The 19637-nt window shown below is 56.1% G+C and overlaps 1 protein-coding gene across 1 annotated transcript; it reads left to right on the top strand.

Moving 5' to 3' along the window:
* The first annotated feature begins 3166 nt into the window (after positions 1-3166).
* Positions 3167-4123, top strand: LOC128850672 (olfactory receptor 14A16-like). Its single transcript, XM_054055649.1, has one exon. The coding sequence runs from the start codon at positions 3167-3169 to the stop codon at positions 4121-4123; it is 957 nt and encodes a 318-aa protein (XP_053911624.1).
* Positions 4124-19637: the final 15514 nt, after the last annotated feature.

Here is a 19637-nt window from a genome sequence, read left to right as displayed (position 1 = left end):
GTCCTGCTCACTCAGCTCCCAGGGATAATCTCTCTCCTGATCTGCAGGCTGGGAAGGATTGTGTTTGCTCAAGCGATCCCTGACTTGTTCCCCAGACACCCCTGATCCATCTCCTCCAGAATCCCATCCTGAGTCACAGTGGTCTGGGAGAACTTGCTGAGGAAGAGAGGGACAAAGAGGAAGACAGAGGATCTCAGATCTCTCTACACCTGCTCTGCCTGAATTCATCAGTGCCCACACAGGTCTGAAGCAGCAAACACTCATCATGGGGCCATTGAATGGCCTTTCAAGTTGAGATTGAATCTCGGTCTGGACCCATGCTGAGCATGGAGGATGCTGTCCTTCAAGACTCTCTGTGCTGAGCTGTGTGACCATGTCCCAGCTCTGTCTCCCACAGGAACAGCTCCATCTCCTCCTGCCTGTGCCCCTGGCTGAGGGCACTGCTGCCCATTGGGGTTGAAGCCCTGCAGCTGTGGCACCAGGCAACCTCATCCCTACAATGAGGAAAACTGGGACCAAGTGTCCAAACCCCATGTGTGTGAAGCCTTTTTTTAGCACAAAGACATGGCTGAGACAGAAGAGAGCTGAATGTCTTTCAGACTCCAGGGCTAAAGACCTATAATGAAATGCATAAATTCACTCAATGGGACAGATACTCGCAGCGTGGAGAGTTGAGACCATTCCCTGTCACCTTCCTGTTGTCCTATGTAATGGTGGGACAATAACATTGATTTTCCTGCCCAGCTGTTTTTCCAACAGGAGCAATGACACTGCAGGACAGGAGTGTCTCTTCCAGCTGAGAGAGGGAACATCAGGGATGGCTTCAGGCTGTTTCTCAGCAGTTCCCTGGAGCCCCAGGGACACCTGGAGGGAGCCCCGAGGGGGCAGAGAAAGGGCTGCCTTGGGCTGCTCCTCTGCTGCTGAGCTGGGCTGGGCTCCTGGCACGGAGGGAGCTGGTGGCAAGTGGGCAGCGCTACAAAGAGCCATCTCTGGGCAGGAGCAGCTCCTCTGCAAAGCCCAGCAGGGCTGAGGGCACTGCCTGCAGGCAGCGAGGGGAGAGGAGGGAGGCACAGAGAGGGGAAAGGCAGGGTGGGGTGGGAGGAAAGAGGAGGCTTCATTTGGAGAAAGATCTTCACAGCCCTTCTCCAGGTGAGTCTCTGGGTGCAGGACAATGCAGGTGCTGTTCTTGGAGGGATCTCCTAAAGCCAACACAGCCACAGCCTGTGGGATCTGTCAGGAGGGCTCTTGCTGTTTCTCCAGCAGAGAAAAAAACAGAGTCAGTGCTCAGCCTGCCCGGGGAGTTCCCCATGGAGGGACAGAGAGAAGGTATGGGGGGAAGAAGCACCTCCTGGCAGGAGAGGGTCTTCCTGCTTTCAGGAGGTGCTGTGTGAGTCAGGGCTGCTCACAGCTCCAAATGCCTTCAGCATATTTCTAAGAGGACATTCTAAAGTTAAGATCAGGGCAGAGATCACATTAAAGATAAAGAACTTTATGCAGTTTGTCTTTTCACTTTCCTGTCCTTGGGGAATTTCAGTAGAAAAATAGGAAAAAAGGCTGTCATGATTGAACAAATCAGGGAGACTCCTGAGCTGTGTCCTTGAGTGGTCAGTAGGTGTGATAGGAGCCTCCTAAAGTGTCTCCAGCTGCTCCTTTGCCCACGGACACCACCAGCATGACCTCTTCTGGACCCACCAGGCTCAGTCTGTGCTGTCCTTTTCTGCTTATAAACAAGACCCTGTGCCCAGCTTTACCCGGCAAACAGGCAGGTTTGTGTAGGGCTGGGGGAGAGCAGAGAGGGTCAGATGGGGTCTGTGAGCACTGACAGGGAAAAGGCATGGACAGGGAAACACCTCCCAGGAAGAAAATGTCCATCAGAAGGCATTGGATCACGAAATGAGAAGGGAATTAATACAGCGATGTTGTGGGAGGGAGAATTCAGACAGCTGTGTGTGCTCCCCTGCAGGGCAGCCCCTTCCTCTGAGCAAGCCCCCTGCCTCCTCTCCCACCCAGCAAAGCCTCTGCCCTCAGGGCTCTGGGCTCCAGGGCTGAACCCCCTCCTCTGCAGCCACAGCTCCAGTGCCCTCTCCCGAGCACAGGGGCTGAGAGCAACTGCCCGGCAAGGTTGGTGTCTGGGAGGGGGTGAGCACAGCTGGGGAAGGGGAACACTGTCTGTGTGCCCGGCTGCCTCTGCCCTGGCCTCTCGCAGCCAGACCCTCACTCTCTTTCTCCCTGTTTCTCCCTTTGTCTCTGTTCTTGCTGTTGTTCTCTCATTCTCACTGCCAGGCTCTCTGGGGATGGGAGTTGCAGCTGTACAGTCACCCACTGCCCTGGTGGCTCCTTTCCTGCTGTTGTGTCCATGGGAACCCGTGTCCCAGCTTTGCTCTGAGCTGTGAGGCTGTGGGCAATGCAGTCAGTGGGGCTGGGAAGGAGCTGAATCTCCTCTAATCAAATGCCATCCTGAGGACATTTGGCTCGCCTTGAGGTTTTCTTCCAAGCTCTGAGCTTCCCTCCACGATGCAAACCTATGCCATCGCATCCTGGTATTACCTGAAAGACTCATGGAGAAGTACAGAGATGCTTCAAGACAGAAAATGTTCTTGGGTAGCTGGGACCAAGAGCGAGGGACAGAGCAGCTCCCCTTTCTCTGCACTGAGCCACAGGCAATGCTCTCGCCTCGCAGGTCTCCCTCTCTTCTCCCAGAGTGCAGCAGAGATGCTGAGCAGTTCTGACAGCCAAGAGCACTGCCCAGGGTGGGAGAAGGAGCTGTAAAATCCCAAACCTCTCAGCCTGCCTTCTGCCCTCTGCCTTCCTCGTCCCCGGTGGTGCAGATGCTGCCAGGCCCTTCTGCACCAGGAGCAGTTCCCCAGGACAAAGCTGAACCCCAGCAGTGTCCCCTGTCCCCACCGTCCCCATCACCCCCTGCTGCAGAGCAGGGCTGACTCCTCGCAGCCAGCGGGCAGAGGCACTGCTCCTCCCGGCACATTCAGCCGGCACCGAGCAGGGCTGCAGGCACAGAGCTGAAGGAAGAGCTGCAGGAAAAGGGACAGGGAGTGAGCAGCAGGAGAGGGGAATGGGAAATGGCTTTGATTATGCTCAGTGACATCTCCCTTAACTATTCACAGTTGCCTTTTGACAGTGCCTCTTGACCAGTGCCTGTTGGACGCAGATGTCCAACAGCAGCTCCATCACCCAGTTCCTCCTCCTGGCATTCACAGACACATGGGAGCTGCAGCTCTTGCACTTCTGGCTCTTCCTGGGCATCTACCTGGCTGTCCTCCTGGGCAACGGCCTCATCATCACCACCATTGCCTGTGACCACCACCTCCACACCCCCATGTACTTCTTCCTCCTCAATCTCTCTGTTATTGACCTGGGATCCATTTCCACCACAGTCCCCAAATCCATGGCCAATTCCCTCTGGGATAACAGGATCATCTCCTACTCAGGATGTGTTTCTCAAGTCTTTCTGCTTGTCTTTTTCATTTCAGCAGAATATTCTCTCCTCACCATCATGTCCTATGACCGCTACGTTGCCATCTGCAAACCCCTGCACTACGGGACCCTCCTGGGCAGCAGAGCTTGTGTCCACATGGCAGCAGCTGCCTGGGGCGCTGGGTTTCTCCATGCTCTGCTGCACACGGCCAATACATTTTCCCTGCCCCTCTGCCAGGGCAATGCTGTGGAACAGTTCTTCTGTGAAATCCCTCAGATCCTCAAGCTCTCCTGCTCACACTCTGACCTCAGGGAGGTTTGGCTTCTTGATGTTAGTGCCTGTTTATTGTTTGGCTGTTTTGTTTTCATTGTAGTGTCCTACGTGCAGATCTTCAGGGCAGTGCTGAGGATCCCCTCAGAGCAGGGACGGCACAAAGCCTTTTCCACGTGCCTCCCTCACCTGGCCGTGGTCTCCCTGTTTGTCAGCACTGGAACATTTGCCTACCTGAAGCCCCCCTCTAACTCCTCCACATCCTTGGACCTTGTGGTGTCAGTTCTGTACTCAGTGTTGCCTCCAGCACTGAATCCCCTCATCTACAGCTTGAGGAACCAGCAGCTCAAGGATGCAGTGTGGAAACTGATATCTGGATGGTTCTCTATAGCAATGAGCTGCTCATCACCTTCTGCATAGCAATTATCATGCAACTCACAGCACGCTGAGACTGGCTTCGTTATTCGCTGTTGGTATTGCTGGTTCTTCAGTTGAGATAATCTTGTCATTCTGTTTTGAATTAACTGTCTTCCTCGCCTTTCTTACAGATTCTCTGTGTAAATGAGAAGCTGTGCTCTCTGCATGTTTCAACAAAATAAAGGGTTATTCAAGGACTTCTCTTTCCTCCGAGGCCTTTTGGGAGCTGCAGGGACGGTTCCTGTGAGCATGGGTGGAGGGGAAAAGAGTCCCAGCACGGCAGCCCTACCAGGCACCAGTGCTTGATCTCCCTGAGCTGTTCTCCCACCCCTTCCACACTCTCCTCCTCATCCCTTGCCTTGCTGGAAGGCCTGAGGGCTCTGAGCTTGGTCACAGCGGTGCTGCGTGGCAGTGCTGTGCCCGCAGGCAGGGACAGGCAGTGGGCACTTGTGGGACAGAGCTGCCTCCACAACAGCCTTTCCATAGAGCAAAGGGATCTCCTCAGGGCAGAGCCTGAAGGCTTAGGGCTTCTTTCAGGGTTTCCCTGAAGTACATGTTCAAGAACCTGAGCCCTAGATGAAATCACCGATGTAAAGATAAGCACTGCAGGTGTGATGGGTTTGGGAAGGCTATAGTTTTCTTTCACATCCAGGCCTCCTCTGGGAGATCTTCAGGACAGGGTCTGGTCTGTGCCCATGTGCCCTGGAGCACCCACAGAACCTGCCCCAGGACAATCATCCTGGAGCAGCCCCTCAAAACCACCATTCTCAGCACTGCCCTCTCTCTCCAGCTTGGAGACATTCTTTGTCCCTCTCTGGAAGGACACGGAATGAGGAGGTCAGAGTCAATGTTCACACTGTTCAGATGAGATAAGAGCACGTACGTCACATGCATGCGGTGAGATGAACCCAAGAGAATACAAGCAGACCTTCCTTGGCTTCCATGAAGGTCTGTGGGACAGAAAGTTTCTCAAGGTCACATCATGTTGAGGTCAATATCCCAAGAGTGAGTGCCTGAATGCAGCACTGGGATGTGCTTCCTTGAACTGAGATTCCTGTGTCCATTCCTCATGACATGAGAAATCTCAGACAATCCCACACTACAGAGTGGTGGGAAACATCGCAGGTCTGAGGTGCATCTGATTCTCTGGGAGTGCAGGGAATCCCTGTGACTCTTGCCTTTGTGTGTAAAAAGGGAAAACCCAGTGAACATCCTTGGCTGTATGAGGAGTCCACGAGGCCAGCTGAGACGTGGACTCCTGACAGAACTCTGGCATTTCTGTGTGTGCCTCCAGGAAAAACCCTACCGGTCCAGGGAGATTCATCTCACCTGCCTTGCACAGGCTCAATGCAAATGTTTCTGCCTGCTGCATCACCCTTGCCTGTGACCCTTGAATGTGCTCTCAAAGGTGCCAGAGCAATCAGAGCAGTTCTGGGGTCCTTGGAAAAGGCAGATGTGGGTGGTAAACGTCCCGCAGGCATTTCCAGGCCCTTGAAGGACAAGAAAGGTGTTGACAATCAAGCCCCAAGGGCAGAGAGAAGGAAATGCAGGGAGGAAATATACCGGTAGAAACCAAATATGGAAAGATAGGTGTCGTTGTTGGGATGGACACGAGATTCAAAAGTTTGTGAGCAAAAGCCAAACCTTATTGTTTTACCGGCCTCTTTATATTTTTTGTTATCTATCAGGCTGTGTTCATATACTAAAGCTGTTAAAGTGATTTGCTCAACCGCTCTGCCCACGTGCCTAAAGCTTTACCATGATTACAGTGCAATCCCAAGCCTGTACATAGCCATGTGCCTTCTCCTGGCCCACCCACCACTCACCCACAGGTGACCTCCTGGCATCTACAACTGCCATGTCTGCTCCTGGTCTATCGGGTATTCAGATACCACTGACATCCAAAGGAGCTTCACAGGCCATGTGCCACCTCCTGGCCTATCACCTGCTCAGGCACCGGTGACCTCACAAGCACCTGCACCATCTACAGGCCTTCTCCTGACCTATCAGCTCCTCAGGGGGGAGTGACCTCATAAGAACCTGCACAACCCATGGGCCTTCTCCTGGCCTGTGGAGGAATCAGACACTAATGACCTCACCAACACCTACACAAGCTTTTGTCCTTCCCCAGGCCTGTTGGTTCCGTGGGAATCAGTGACCTGACCACCATGTATCCAACCTTTTGCTCTCTCCCCGCTTATCAGGTACGAGTGAACAAGTGACCTCACAAGCTCCTACAAATGCCACGAGTCTCCTCTTGGCCCATCGGCTACTCGGGCAGTGGTGACCTCACAAGCACGCACCGACCCCTTTGCTGTGTGATTGTCTTTTGGGGTGACCCCCTCACAGCAAAACCCTTACATAATCCCCTCCTCCCTCCCCCAGCAGGATGGGGGAGACCATCGCCAGGGCAAAACGAGAAAACAAAACTCGTGGGTGAAGATAAAGAGAGTTTCATAAATGGAGGGAAGCAAAAAGGAAACCAGGGATGGAGAAGCAGTCAGTCCCACCAGCAGAGTGATGTCCAGCCAGTGTCCAAGCAATGGCTGCTTTGGAGAAGCTCCCCTCCCAGTTTTAGTGCTGAACAAGGTTCTACAAGGCGTGCGATTGCTCTTTGGTCTGTTTGAGCCACCCGTCCTGATTTTCCCCCTTCCCAGTCTCTTCCCACCCCAAGCCTCCTCTCTCTGGGGCAGAGTGAGAAACAGAGAAGGCCTTTGCCTCTCTGCCAGCACAGGCCTGAGCACAGGGCTGCAGGCACGGAGCTGAAGGAAGGGCTGTGACAAAAGGGACAGGGAGTGTGCAGCACAGGAGGGGAATGGGACATGGCTATGATTTGGCTGAGACACGTCTCCCCTAACTTGTCACTTTCCTTTGCTCCTCTGACAGTGCCCCATGCCCAGAGGCAGCAGATGTCCAACAGCAGCTCCATCACACAGTTCCTCCTCCTGGCATTCGCAGACACACCAGAGCTGCAGCTCTTGCACTTCTGGCTCTTCCTGGGCATCTACCTGGCTGCCCTCCTGGGCAATGGCCTCATCATCACCACTATCGCCTGTGATGACCACCTCCACACCCCCATGTACTTCTTCCTCCTCAGCCTCTCTGTTCTTGACCTGGCCTCGATCTCCACCACTGTCTCCAAATCCATGGCCAGTTCTCTCTGGGTCTGCAGGACCATTTCCTACACAGGATGTGTTGCCCAAGTCTTTCTCTATGCTTTTTTCGTTTAAGCAGAATATTCTCTTCTGACCATCATGTCCTACGACCGCTACGTGGCCATCTGCAAACCCCTGCACTACGGGACCCTCCTGGGCAGCAGAGCTTGTGTCCACATGGCAGCAGCTGCCTGGGGCGCTGGGTTTCTCTATGCTCTGCTGCACATGGCCAATACATTTTCCCTGCCCCTCTGCCAGGGCAATGCTGTGGAACAGTTCTTCTGTGAAATCCCTCAGATCCTCAAGCTCTCCTGCTCACACTCCGACATCAGGGAGGTTGGGCTTCTTGATGTCAGTGCCTGTTTATCTTTTGGCTGTTTTGTTTTCATTGTGGTGTCCTATGTGCAGATCTTCAGGGCTGTGAAGAGGATCCCCTCGGAGCAGGGATGGCACAAAGCCTTTTCCACGTGCCTCCCTCACCTGGCCATGGTCTCCCTCTTTGTCAGCACTGGAGCATTTGCCTAACTGAAGCCCTCCTCAACCTCCTCTCCATCCTTGGATCTTGTGGTGTCAGTTCTGTACTCAGTGGTGCCTCCAGCACTGAATCCCCTCATCTACAGCTTGAGGAACCAGCAGCTCAAGGATGCAGTGTGGAAACTGATAAGTGGATGGTTCTCTTAAGCAATGAACTGCTCATCACCGGCCCCGACCTGGAGCTGGGGAGCAAATAACGGGAAGCAAACACGCCTTGTCTTCTTCTAGAGAGAAACTGACGTGCAGGGCAAACAGTGGTTGCTGCATTCCAAGCAGAAGTGGATTTGGGGTGGTTTTCTGCTCATTTTCGTGGGATTGGCCACTGTGGGTGCCACGAGCCAGCGCAGTGTATGGCTGAAGAGAGGCTGGTGGGGCAGGTTTCAGTGGGTTTTTTCAACCAAAAACGGTTCCTGGAACATTCAAAGGCAGTTTAGCACACAAATCCCTCTTACAACCATTTCTGCTGCATGAGCCTCCATCAGCAAGCAGCTCCGGAGATGCTGGCGTGCTGGAGCGTCCTCTCACCAGGACAGGAGCTTTTAAAGGCGCTTTAAAATTCAGGGTCCAGTCCTGTTTGACTTCGCTGTTAATGATCTGGGTGATGGGGCAGAGGGTGCCCTCAGCAATTTTTGCTGATGATACCAAACAGAGAGGTGAGGCTGATGCTCCAGAGGCTTGTGCTGCCATCCAGAGGGACCTGGACAGCCTGGAGAAATGGGCTGACAGGAACCTGATGCAGTTCAACAAGGAGAGGTGCAAAGTCCTGCCCCCGGGTAGGAACAACCCCAAGCAGTGATAGAGGATCATAGAATCATAGAATAGTTAGGGTTGGAAGGGACCTTCAAGATCATCCAATTCCAACCCCCCTGCCATAGGCAGGGACACCTCCCACTAAATCAGGCTGCCCAAGGCCCATCCAACCTGGCCTGGAACACCTCCAGGGATGGGGCAGACACAGCCTCCCCGGGCAACCCGTTCCGGTGCCTCAGCACTCTCAGGGGGAAGAAATTCTTCCTCATGTCTATGCTGAGAGCCACACAGCTGGAAAGCAGCTTGGCAGAAAAGGACCGGGGTTACCTGGGGATCAGCAAGTTACGTTTGAGCCACCAACGTGTCTTCACCGCAAAGAGGGCCGAGAGCAACCTGGGCTGCATATGGCCACGTACTGCGAGCAGGGAGGGGAGACTGAGAGGAGACCTTCGGAAGAACTGTTTCTCTGTGAGGGGGGAGGCCCTGGCCCAGGTTGCCCAAAGAAGTCACGGCTGCCCCATCCCTGGAGGTGTTCAAGGCCAGGTTGGATGGGGCCTGGAGCAATGGGATCCGGTGGGAGGTGTCCCTGCCCACAGCAGGGGGTGGAACTGGATGGGCTTTGAGGTCTCTTGCAGCCCAAACCATTCGAGGATGACACTACAGTGATGATCCTCCAGGGGATTCCGCACCACTGAGGCCACACCTGGAGCGCTGTGTTCTGGGCTCCTCGTCCTTGTGCTTTGCTCCCCAGAAAGGCGCTTCCTGTGTGTGCCTGGAGATGTGTGCCAGCTCAGGACAGAGGGAACTGACGGGGCCCCGGGAAGACACTGACAAGCTCTCAGGGCCTGGCTTGAAGCAGCGCTGCCAAGGGTACAAGAGAAGAAGTGTTGGATGGGGTGGCATTGCAATAAGCCCCAAGGTGTGTGCCACGGCTGCTGGGGGGGAGCACAGTGGGCAAGGATGGCCCACGCTGACACCCCCAAACCACGAGCCGTGGTATCCCCCAACCATGCACTGTGACATCAGAGCCCTCGCTGCTTATATTGCAGCACGCAGCCTCTCCCAGATGGCTCGAGCCTTCCCTCCAGCTGAGCGTGTCGGCGAGGCTGGGAGTGCGGAGCGAGCCTTTAGCTCGGTGCTGGGCTTGTGCCCTGCCAACCGGTAGCTGCAGCTCTCGGTGCCGCCTGTGGAGCCGCAGCAGGTTCTTCCCCGGCCGTGCTGGGTTCAGGCAGCCGGGGCAGCCAGGAGGAGCGCTGGCCGCAGCAGAGGTGAGCTGTGCGGGGAACCTTCCCCCGGGGGAGGAGGTGAATCCCTTATTCTCTTTGGGCATTGTTTTCCTCTCCCTTTCTTGTTTATTGTGATTTATTTCTTATTCTTTGTGAAAATAAGAAAATGAGAAGCTGCTCTGCTCTGCTCTGCTCTGCTCTGCTCTGCTCTGGTGAGACCTCACCTGGAGCCCAGCGTTCAGTTCTGGAGCCCTCAGCACAGACAGGGCATAGAGCTCTTGTAGCAAATCCAGAAGAGGCCACAAGGATGATTTGAGGACTGGGGCACCTCCCATAGGAGGACAGGCTGAGAGTTTGGCTTGTTCAGCCTGGGGGAGAGAATGGTCCAGGAAGACCGTAGAGCAGCTTGCAGTACTGAAAGGGGCTCCAGGAAGAGCTGGGAAGGGGCTCTTGATCCGGGAGAGCAGGAACAGGATGAGGGAGAGCAGCTTGAAGCTGCTGGATGGCACGTTGAGATGAGATCTTAGGAAGAACTATTTTGCGGTTGGGCTGTTGAGGCACTGGCATAGACTGCCCAAAGAAGCTGGGGATGGCCTGACCCTGGAGGTTTTGAAGGCCAGGTTGGAAGGGGCTTTGAGGAACTGTATCTCATAGAAGGTGACCCAGCCCATGGCAGGGGGGTTCGAATTTCATGATCTTTAATGTTCCCTCCAATGTGGACCATTCCATGATTGTATGTGTACCCCTGAGCCATACACCGTGGTACCCCCGACCACGCACTGTGACATCACAGCCCTCGCTGCTTATATTGCAGCACGCAGCCTCTCCCAGACGGCTCGAGCCTTCACTCCAGCTGAGCGTGTCGGCGAGGCTGGGAGTGCGGAGCGAGCCTTTAGCTCGGTGCTGGGCTTGTGCCCTGCCAACCGGTAGCTGCAGCTCTCGGTGCTGCCTGTGGAGCCGCAGCAGGTTCTTCCCCGGCCGTGCTGGGTTCAGGCAGCCGGGGCAGCCAGGAGGAGTGCTGGCCGCAGCAGAGGTGAGCTGTGCGGAGAACCTTCTCCTTGGGCAGCTGGGCACGTTTCCATTGGGATGGATCTGGGCTGCCCTTCCAGCACTCTCTGCGCCAGCCCATGACTGGGGTCTCTCCTCCTCTTCCAGCGGGACCCCCACCACTGCAGCGTCACAGAGGACGAGGAGTCCATTCCCACGAGCATTCCCAGACCAGCGCAGAATCTGTGGAGTATGGCCATGGAGGAGGCAGTGGCCCCTGCGGCAGCGTTTGACAGCACCCAAGAGGAGGGACATGATGGAGCAGAAGCACCACCAACACGCAGCGGATCCCAACGCCAGACTCGGGATCCAGACTTCATGGGCGGCCTTTCTGCCTCGACCTGGGGGCATCTCTTCCGCCAGTACCCAGGTCTCCTTCGTCACCTGCGGCCCTGGCTGCACCATGAGCTGGGGCGCATCTTTGAGGGAGATCCCGCTCAGGCAGTCGGGCTGCAGGAGATGATCCTGTGCGCCCTGCCCGTGCTGGGTCTGCACGAAGAGCGCCTGGAGGAGGAGCTGCACCACGACCTGGGCAGCCACACCAAAGTGTTCGTGCGAGGACTAATTGACTTTACCGTGAAAGAGTGCAGGAGGGAAGCCTGCCACCTCCTGCACCACGGCACACCCCGTTTTGGTGGGGGCTTGGAAGAGAGCCCCGGGCGCGTCATCTATGCATCCTTCAGGAGGTGGCGCGATCGCAGCCCTGTGCGCAGAACAACCTGGGCTGCCCACCAGGAGAGACTGCAGGGCAAGCTGGTGGCCAGAAGCAGACGCGCTGGCTTCCAAGAGGAAGGCAGGTGCTGCTTTGTGTCCAGCACCAGGCTGGCTGTCTACCGACGGGAGCGGGAGCGCAGCCCCATGGCCACCAACAGATCCTCTGCATCCCCACACCAAGAGGACCATAGCCCTTTGTGCACCACCAGCACCGCTGCCTCCCGCGGGAGGACTCCTGCCCCACAACCAGACCTCTCCAGCAGCGCTGTGGCAGCGGACGAAGAGGAACTGCCTGTCATCTCGGTTGCTGAGTTGTGGGGGTGTCCTGACTGCCCCCCCTCTGTCCTCAATCCCACCCCAGGCCGGTACCAAGACCGGCACGCGGTGCCATGGGCGGATGGCGGTGGGGACGGTGATCGGGGCCAGGCAGGGGCTCCTCGTCTCCAGGGCCCCGCTGGCCCTTGAAGAGGAACACCAGCAGCTCCCAGGACTCTTCCTCACCCACCAAGAAGACACCCTGCCACCGATGCTGGAAGGCAGCCCTGGCAGCTGGCAAAAGAAGGGCCTGGCCAGAAGCAGGGCCACGCGCTGAGTCCCCTGGGGACCACAGGGCTCTGCTCCCTCCTCCTAAACACAGCTCTCCCTCACAATAAATTCGTGATAATGGCACAAAGAGTCGCAATGTTCTTAGCAACACAGCTGCTGGCAGTCTCCCCACACAGGCTGCTGAATCTCCCTTTGCCGGATGCTCAGCTGACCTTTTCCCATGGCAAACCTGGATGGTATTTAAGGTCCCTTCCAACCCGCCCATTCCATGATTTACAACTTCAGCCCTGCATGTTGGTGGTGCCACTAAGGAGAAGAGGCTGGAGAGCATCTTTCAGGGGCTCTCGGGGCGCTGCAGCAGGCAGTGCTGTGCCCAGACACTGCTCTGGCCTCTCTTGGAAGGCCGCGAATGCCTCCCACATCTAATTCCATCCCCTGCTCCCACACGTGTCACTGTATGCTATCACAGCCGGGATGTGGCTAGGCCTTCAGCAGGCAATGGCTGCAAACGTAGATGCAGCAGAGCATCCCAGACACATGGCTGAGGAACACTATCCCATTTTCTGATGGCGCAGTGTTCCCTTTCTTCATCTCTTTTCCTTTCAGCACCAGCAGAAGTTGGAGTCAGCAGGGAGGGCAGGATATGTGCAGGCTCTGACAAAGCCAACAGCAACCTGCGCTGAGACCGGGGCAGCCAGGGCCTCCGGTGGAACAGGGAGGCTGCTGGCATCCATGGATTCTCAACACCGAAGCAAGAAGACAGCACGGCCAAAGCTGGCAGGGAGAGCCTGGCTGGAGGCAGCCCTTTCTCAGTCCTGCCTTGCCGTGTCGGTGAGCTGTGTGGACACAGCCCTCAATGCTCCCACCTCAGCCACCTTGCACGCCTCTCCCAGGGCCCGGCCTGGGCTCCCACGGCTGCCTCCGGGCTGCCCAGAGCTCCCCGCTGTCCCTGCGGGCTGCAGGATGGAAGCTGGGGCACCTGCCAGACACCTGGGAGGATTCTGTGCCCCGGGGACAGGGACCGTCCCAGCTCTGTGCCCTCTCGTGGGTGGGCAGGCGGTGGTGACCCCTGGAAAACAGAGCTTCTCATTCTTGGGGGGTCAGTGCAAAGAAAAAAGATGCTACATGGAGAACAAGGCAGAAAAGCTAACATGAACTGAGTTTATCAAGCAAAAGCCACGGCCATTGCCCAAGCTCCACGTCCTCCCTCTCTGATCACTTGGATCAGAGTCTGGTCACTTGAATACAAGGAGAGGCGGCTAAAAGGTCAGGCCAAGCAGAGGTTCTATTTGAGCGAGTGATACAAGCAAGAGGTATATGAAGTAAGCAGTGTCATCACAGGAAGCCACTCCCGACTGCATCCTCTGACCAGACACTCCTGGAACGGGAACAACGCCAGCTCGGATTGGCAGTGGTGGCAGCATGGGCTCCGAGCTCCTGCAGGGATCCCAAGCCCACAGTGGAAAGCATTCGGAACATTACTCACCAACTCCGGCACTTAACCGCATCAGCTCTCTCTGACAAATGCTCCCATTTCCTTACATCCTGCGGGGGCTGGAAGGCTCCGGTTTCCACTCTCAGGGAGAGGCAGGAGAGCTTAGGGGCACAGGAGGTTTTACCTGCATGACGGACACATCAGCATGTCCCTCTGCAGGCTGTTACACACCTGACTCCTGCCAAAGATCAGACCATAGAAGAGCTTTTCCTGCCTCTCACCAAGAGGTGGATGGAAGTTTTCCATGAAAATCCCTGTGCTTCTCTCACACAAGCACAAATTTGATAAAGAAAGCAGCTCTTTAGAAACCTTCGCCTGCTTTTAGCGCCCCTCCTTTTATGCTGTATTTGCATTGCCCAAAGAAAACAAGGTGGTGTCCTGGCAGCAACACAGGCCTGTTCATGTCCCTCTGCAGAGCCTCGCTACCCTCCATCAGATCCACGCTGCCACTCCAAGCAGAAGTGGATTTGGGGTGGTTTTCTGCTCGTTTTGCTGGGATTGGCCGCTGCAGGTGCCACGAGCCAGCGCAGTGTATGGCTGAAGAGAGGCTGGTGGGGCAGGTTTGAGTTGTTTTTTTTTAACCAAAACCGGTTCCTGGAACATTCAAAGGCGCTTTTGCACACAAATCCCTCTTACAACAATTTCTGCTGCATGAGCCTCCATCAGCAAGCAGCCCCGGAGATGCTGGCGTGCTGGAGCGTCCTCTGACCAGGACAGGAGCTTTTAAAGGCACTTTAAAATTCTGGGTCCAGTCCTGTTTGACATCGCTGTTAAGGATCTGGGTGATGGGGCAGAGGGTGCCCTCAGCAATTTTTGCTGATGATACCAAACTGGGAGGTGTGGCTGATGCTCCAGAGGCTTGTGCTGCCATCCAGAGGGACCTGGACAGCCTGGAGAAATGGGCTGACAGGAACCTGATGCAGTTCAACAAGGAGAGGTGCAAAGTCCTGCCCCCGGGTAGGAACAACCCCAAGCAGTGATAGAGAATCATAGAATCATAGAATCATAGAATCATAGAATCATAGAATCATAGAATGGTTTGGGTTGGAAGGGACCTTCAAGATCATCCAGTTCCAACCCCCCTGCCATAGGCAGGGACACCTCCCACTAAATCAGGCTGCCCAAGGCCCATCCAACCTGGCCTGGAACACCTCCAGGGATGGGGCAGACACAGCCTCCCCGGGCAACCCGTTCCGGTACCTCAGCACTCTCAGGGGGAAGAAATTCTTCCGAATGTCTATGCTGAGAGCCACACAGCTGGAAAGCAGCTTGGCAGAAAAGGACCGGGGTTACCTGGGGATCAGCAAGTTACGTTTGAGCCACCAACGTGTCTTCACTGCAAAGAGGGCCGAGAGCAACCTGGGCTGCATATGGCCACGTACTGCGAGCAGGGAGGGGAGACTGAGAGGAGACCTTCGGAAGAACTGTTTCTCTGTGAGGGGGGAGGCCCTGGCCCAGGTTGCCCAAAGAAGTCACGGCTGCCCCATCCCTGGAGGTGTTCAAGGCCAGGTTGGATGGGGCCTGGAGCAATGGGATCCGGTGGGTGGTGTCCCTGCCCACAGCAGGGGGTGGAACTGGATGGGCTTTGAGGTCTCTTGCAGCCCAAACCATTCGAGGATGATTCTGCGGTGATGATCCTCCAGGGGAATCCGCACCACTGAGGTCACACCTGGAGCGCTGTGTTCTGGGCTCCTCGTCCTTGTGCTTTGCTCCCCAGGAAGGCGCTTCCTGTGTGTGCCTGGAGATGTGTGCCAGCTCAGGACAGAGGGAACTGACGGGGCCCCGGGAAGACACTGACAAGCTCTCAGGGCCTGGCTTGAAGCAGCGCTGCCAAGGGTACAAGAGAAGAAGTGTTGGATGGGGTGGCATTGCAATAAGCCCCAAGGTGTGTGCCACGGCTGCTGGGGGGGAGCACAGTGGGCAAGGATGGCCCACGCTGACACCCCCCAGCCACGCGCCGTGGTACCTCCCAACCACGCACTGTGACATCACAGCCCTCGCTGCTTATATTGCAGCACGCAGCCTCTCCCAGATGGCTCGAGCCTTCCCCCAGCTGAGCGTGTCGGCGAGGCTGGGAGTGCGGAGCGAGCCTTTAGCTCGGTGCTGGGTTTGTGCCCTGCCAACCGGTAGCTGCAGCTCTCGGTGCTGCCTGTGGAGCCGCAGCAGGTTCTTCCCCGGCCGTGCTGGGTTCAGGCAGCCGGGGCAGCCAGGAGGAGCGCTGGCCGCAGCAGAGGTGAGCTGTGTGGAGAACCTTCTCCTTGGGGAGCTGGGCACGTTTCCATTGGGATGGATCTGGGCTGCCCTTCCAGCACTCTCTGCGCCAGCCCATGACCGGGGTCTCTCCTCCTCTTCCAGCGGGACCCCCACCACTGCAGCGTCACAGAGGACGAGGAGTCCATTCCCACGAGCTCTCCCAGACCAGCGCAGCATCTGTGGAGTATGGCCATGGAGGAGGCAGTGGCCCCTGTGGCAGCGTTTGACAGCACCCAAGAGGAGGGACATGATGGAGCAGAAGCACCACCAACACGCAGCGGACCCCAACACCAGACTCGGGATCCAGACTTCATGGGCGGCCTTTCTGCCTCAACCTGGGGGCATCTCTTCCGCCAGTACCCAGGTCTTCTTCGCCACCTGCGGCCCTGGCTGCACCGTGAGCTGGGGCGCATCTTTGAGGGAGATCCCGCTCAGGCAGTTGGGCTGCAGGAGATGATCCTGAGCGCCCTGCCCGTGCTGGGTCTGCACGAAGAGCGCCTGGAGGAGGAGCTGCACCACGACCTGGGCAGCCACACCAAAGTGTTCGTGCAAGGACTAATTGACTTTACAGCGAAAGAGTGCAGGAGGGAAGCCTGCCACCTCCTGCACCACGGCACACCCCGTTTTGGTGGGGGCTTGGAAGAGAGCCCCGGGCGCGTCATCTATGCATCCTTCAGGAGGTGGCGCGATCGCAGCCCTGTGCGCAGAACAACCTGGGCTGCCCACCAGGAGAGACTGCAGGGCAAGCTGGTGGCCAGAAGCAGACGCGCTGGCTTCCAAGAGGAAGGCAGGTGCTGCTTTGTGTCCTGCACCAGGCTGGCTGTCTACCGACGGGAGCGGGAGCGCAGCCCCATGGCCACCAACAGATCCTCTGCATCCCCACACCAAGAGGACCATAGCCCTTTGTGTACCACCAGCACCGCTGCCTCCCGCGGGGGGACTCCTGCCCCACAACCAGACCTCTCCAGCAGCGCTGCGGCAGCGGACGAAGAGGAACTGCCTGTCATCTCGGTTGCTGAGTTGTGGGGGTGTCCTGACTGCCCCCCCTCTCTCCTCAATCCCACCCCAGGCCGGTACCAAGACCGGCACGCGGTGCCATGGGCGGATGGCGGTGGGGACTGTGATCGGGGCCAGGCAGGGGCTCCTCGTCTCCAGGGCCCCGCTGGCCCTTGAAGAGGAACACCAGCAGCTCCCAGGACTCTTCCTCACCCACCAAGAAGACACCCTGCCACAGATGCCAGAAGGCGACCCCGGCATGTGGCAAAAGAAGGGCCTGGCCAGAAGCAGGGACATGCGCAGAGTCCCCTGGGGACCACAGAGCTCTGCTCACACCTCCAAACCTCATCTCTCCCTCACAATAAATACGTGAAAATGGCAGGAAGAGTCTCAGTGTTCTTAACAATGCGGCTGCTGGCGTTCTCCCCACCCAGGCTGCTGTCTCTCCCTTGGCCGCATGCTCGGCTGACCTTTTCCTCCCAGCTCCGCTGGACCCTCACACCTACAGCATCAGTGTGGTGGGAGAAGGGCTACAGCGATGGATGGATCCATTGCCTCGGGCTCTGCATTGCTGGATGATGCCCGTTCCAGTGCTCCATCTCCCTCACAGGAAAGAAACTTGTCCCTATTCTCAGGTGGGACTGAAAGCGATAACGAGATTCTTGTCCCATTCTCTTGACATCCACTCTTTAGAAATTTCATAGATCATAGAATCATAGATTTATACAATAGTTTGGTTTGGAAGGAGTGCCAAACTCCAATAATTTAGTTTGGAAGCAGTGTGGGCCAGGCATCGCGTGCTCAGTGCACGTCAGGGGGATGCTGCTGCCCACAGGCCCACACGGACCAGCAGCAGCCACCGGCCCCGACCTGGAGCTGAGGAGCAAAGAATGGGAAGCAAACACCCCTTGTCTTCTTCTAGAGAGAAACTGAGGTGCAGGGCAAACAGTGGTTGCTCCATTCCAAGCAGAAGTGGATTTGGGATGGTTTTCTGCTGCTGCGGGTGCCACGAGCCAGCACAGTGTATGGCTGAAGAGAGGCTGGCGGGGCAGGTTTCAGTGGGTTTTTTCAAACAAAAATGGTTCCTGGAACATTCAAAGGCACTTTAGCACACAAATCCCTCTTACAACCACTTCTGCTGCATGAACCTCCATCAGCAAGCAGCCCCAGAGGCGCTGGCGTGCTGGAGCGTCCTCTCACCAGGACAGGAGCTTTTAAAGGCACTTTAAAACTCAGGGTCCAGTCCTGTTTGACTTCGCTGTTAATGATCTGGATGATGGGGCAGAGGGTTGTCGCTGTTGAGACACGACAGCGGTGATGTGGCAGCAATTTTCTTCATTGAAGTTACATGGCTGGCCGGCGCCCCCTTGATCTTACACGCGCCTCTTATACCCTTTATTAACACACGCGTCTCCGCATGATCGGATTAGCTTATACATTAACAATCTGTGAATGGATGGTACTACTTTCGTGCACGGTCCTATATTGTCTGCCCACTTCCCGTCCCATGATCTCCTTCCGGGTGCAGTAAGCAGGGGTCCCCAGCCCTCTGTGGACCCCCACAGACACCCACCCCTTGCTGTTGGCCTCTGCTCTGAAGGGCCATCGGGCTTCTCCACCCATGTCACACTCCCTAATACAAGTGTAAAATACCTGGGCTGCATTATCCCACAAGGAGTCGTCTCAAGGATGGAAGCTCTCAGAATCTTTCCTGAGCAGTTATTAAAACCCAATGTGAGACTTTTCATGACCTGTAGGATTCTGCTGTCCCTGTAGACCTTCTTCCAGGGAAAAAGCCAAACTCTCACGACAAACATCTCCTCCAGATGCTGGAGAAGCCCTGCCCTGGACAGCAGACAAGGTAAAGTGACGGAGACCAGCTCACAGGGACGCCTAAATCGACAGACGGACTACCGCTCTGGTGGCAAGTAGCAACATTTTATTCTCCAAACGGAGTTTTTATACTCTTCTGGTTGAGATAACATCGTACTTGTATGCACTGTTTACATACTTTATTATTATTCTTGTCGTGAGAAAGCAGGCTCTACAAGTTCTACAAAACAAGGGTCTACGTGTCTGTCCAGAGTTCACATAACATCCTTAACTAAATCTGCAGGTGTTCCTGGAGTGTATACATTTAGCTTGGGCCCTGGAATGGGGAGAAACCCATTATATTGCCAAGAACCTCTGTGTCCACATACTCCCTTCCAGGAGGAGCGGCTTTTGATCTCAGCACAGTTTTCTGTTATCGACCCTTTCAGGCCCCACAGAACACTGTTCTCAAGGCCTCTGCCTTCATCATTCTGCTTTTGACCCTTTCAGGCCCTCAGAATGTATAATGGTTCTCCTCACCCACGCTGACGGGCTCTGCCTGCGTGAACTGCCTCCGTTGCAGGCTCCCAGTCTCCTCAGTACCTTCCACCTTTGGAGCAGTGGATGGTAGTGGCTGGAAAACAAGGATCGAGGGCTGTGGCAAGCAGCTGCCTGGTCTGGGCAAGACTGCTCTGCTGCAGGTGACATCGCCTCATCAAGCCAGGAACAGACAAGGTGGGACCTGGGTGCAAATCCAGTAGGGGTCTGTCCACACCTTCAGCTGAGTGTGGGTCCAAGCCCACCCACAGAGGAGCCACAGATGCCATCTGCACTTCCTACACACAAGCTTCCCAGGCAATCTGGATGTACCCAGCACTCAGTCCCGGCGGAGATCTCAAGGACATTCTGCACCCTCGTACCAGCCTGGCTTCACTCACTCCTGCCCGAAGAGCACGCTAGGAACCCGATGCCAGGACAGGTTCGGTTCT

The sequence above is a fragment of the Cuculus canorus genome, unplaced genomic scaffold, assembly GCF_017976375.1.
Source record: "Cuculus canorus isolate bCucCan1 unplaced genomic scaffold, bCucCan1.pri scaffold_158_arrow_ctg1, whole genome shotgun sequence".
NCBI classification, from domain to species: Eukaryota; Metazoa; Chordata; class Aves; order Cuculiformes; family Cuculidae; genus Cuculus; species Cuculus canorus.
Note: the sequence above shows the minus strand (reverse complement) of the source record. Positions and strands in the feature narration are given on the sequence as shown.

What these genes read in the sequence shown, in the direction of transcription:
- LOC128850672 (XM_054055649.1), top strand. Translation starts at nt 3,167, where the DNA reads ATGTCCAACAGCAGCTCCATCACCCAGTTCCTCCTCCTGGCATTCACA.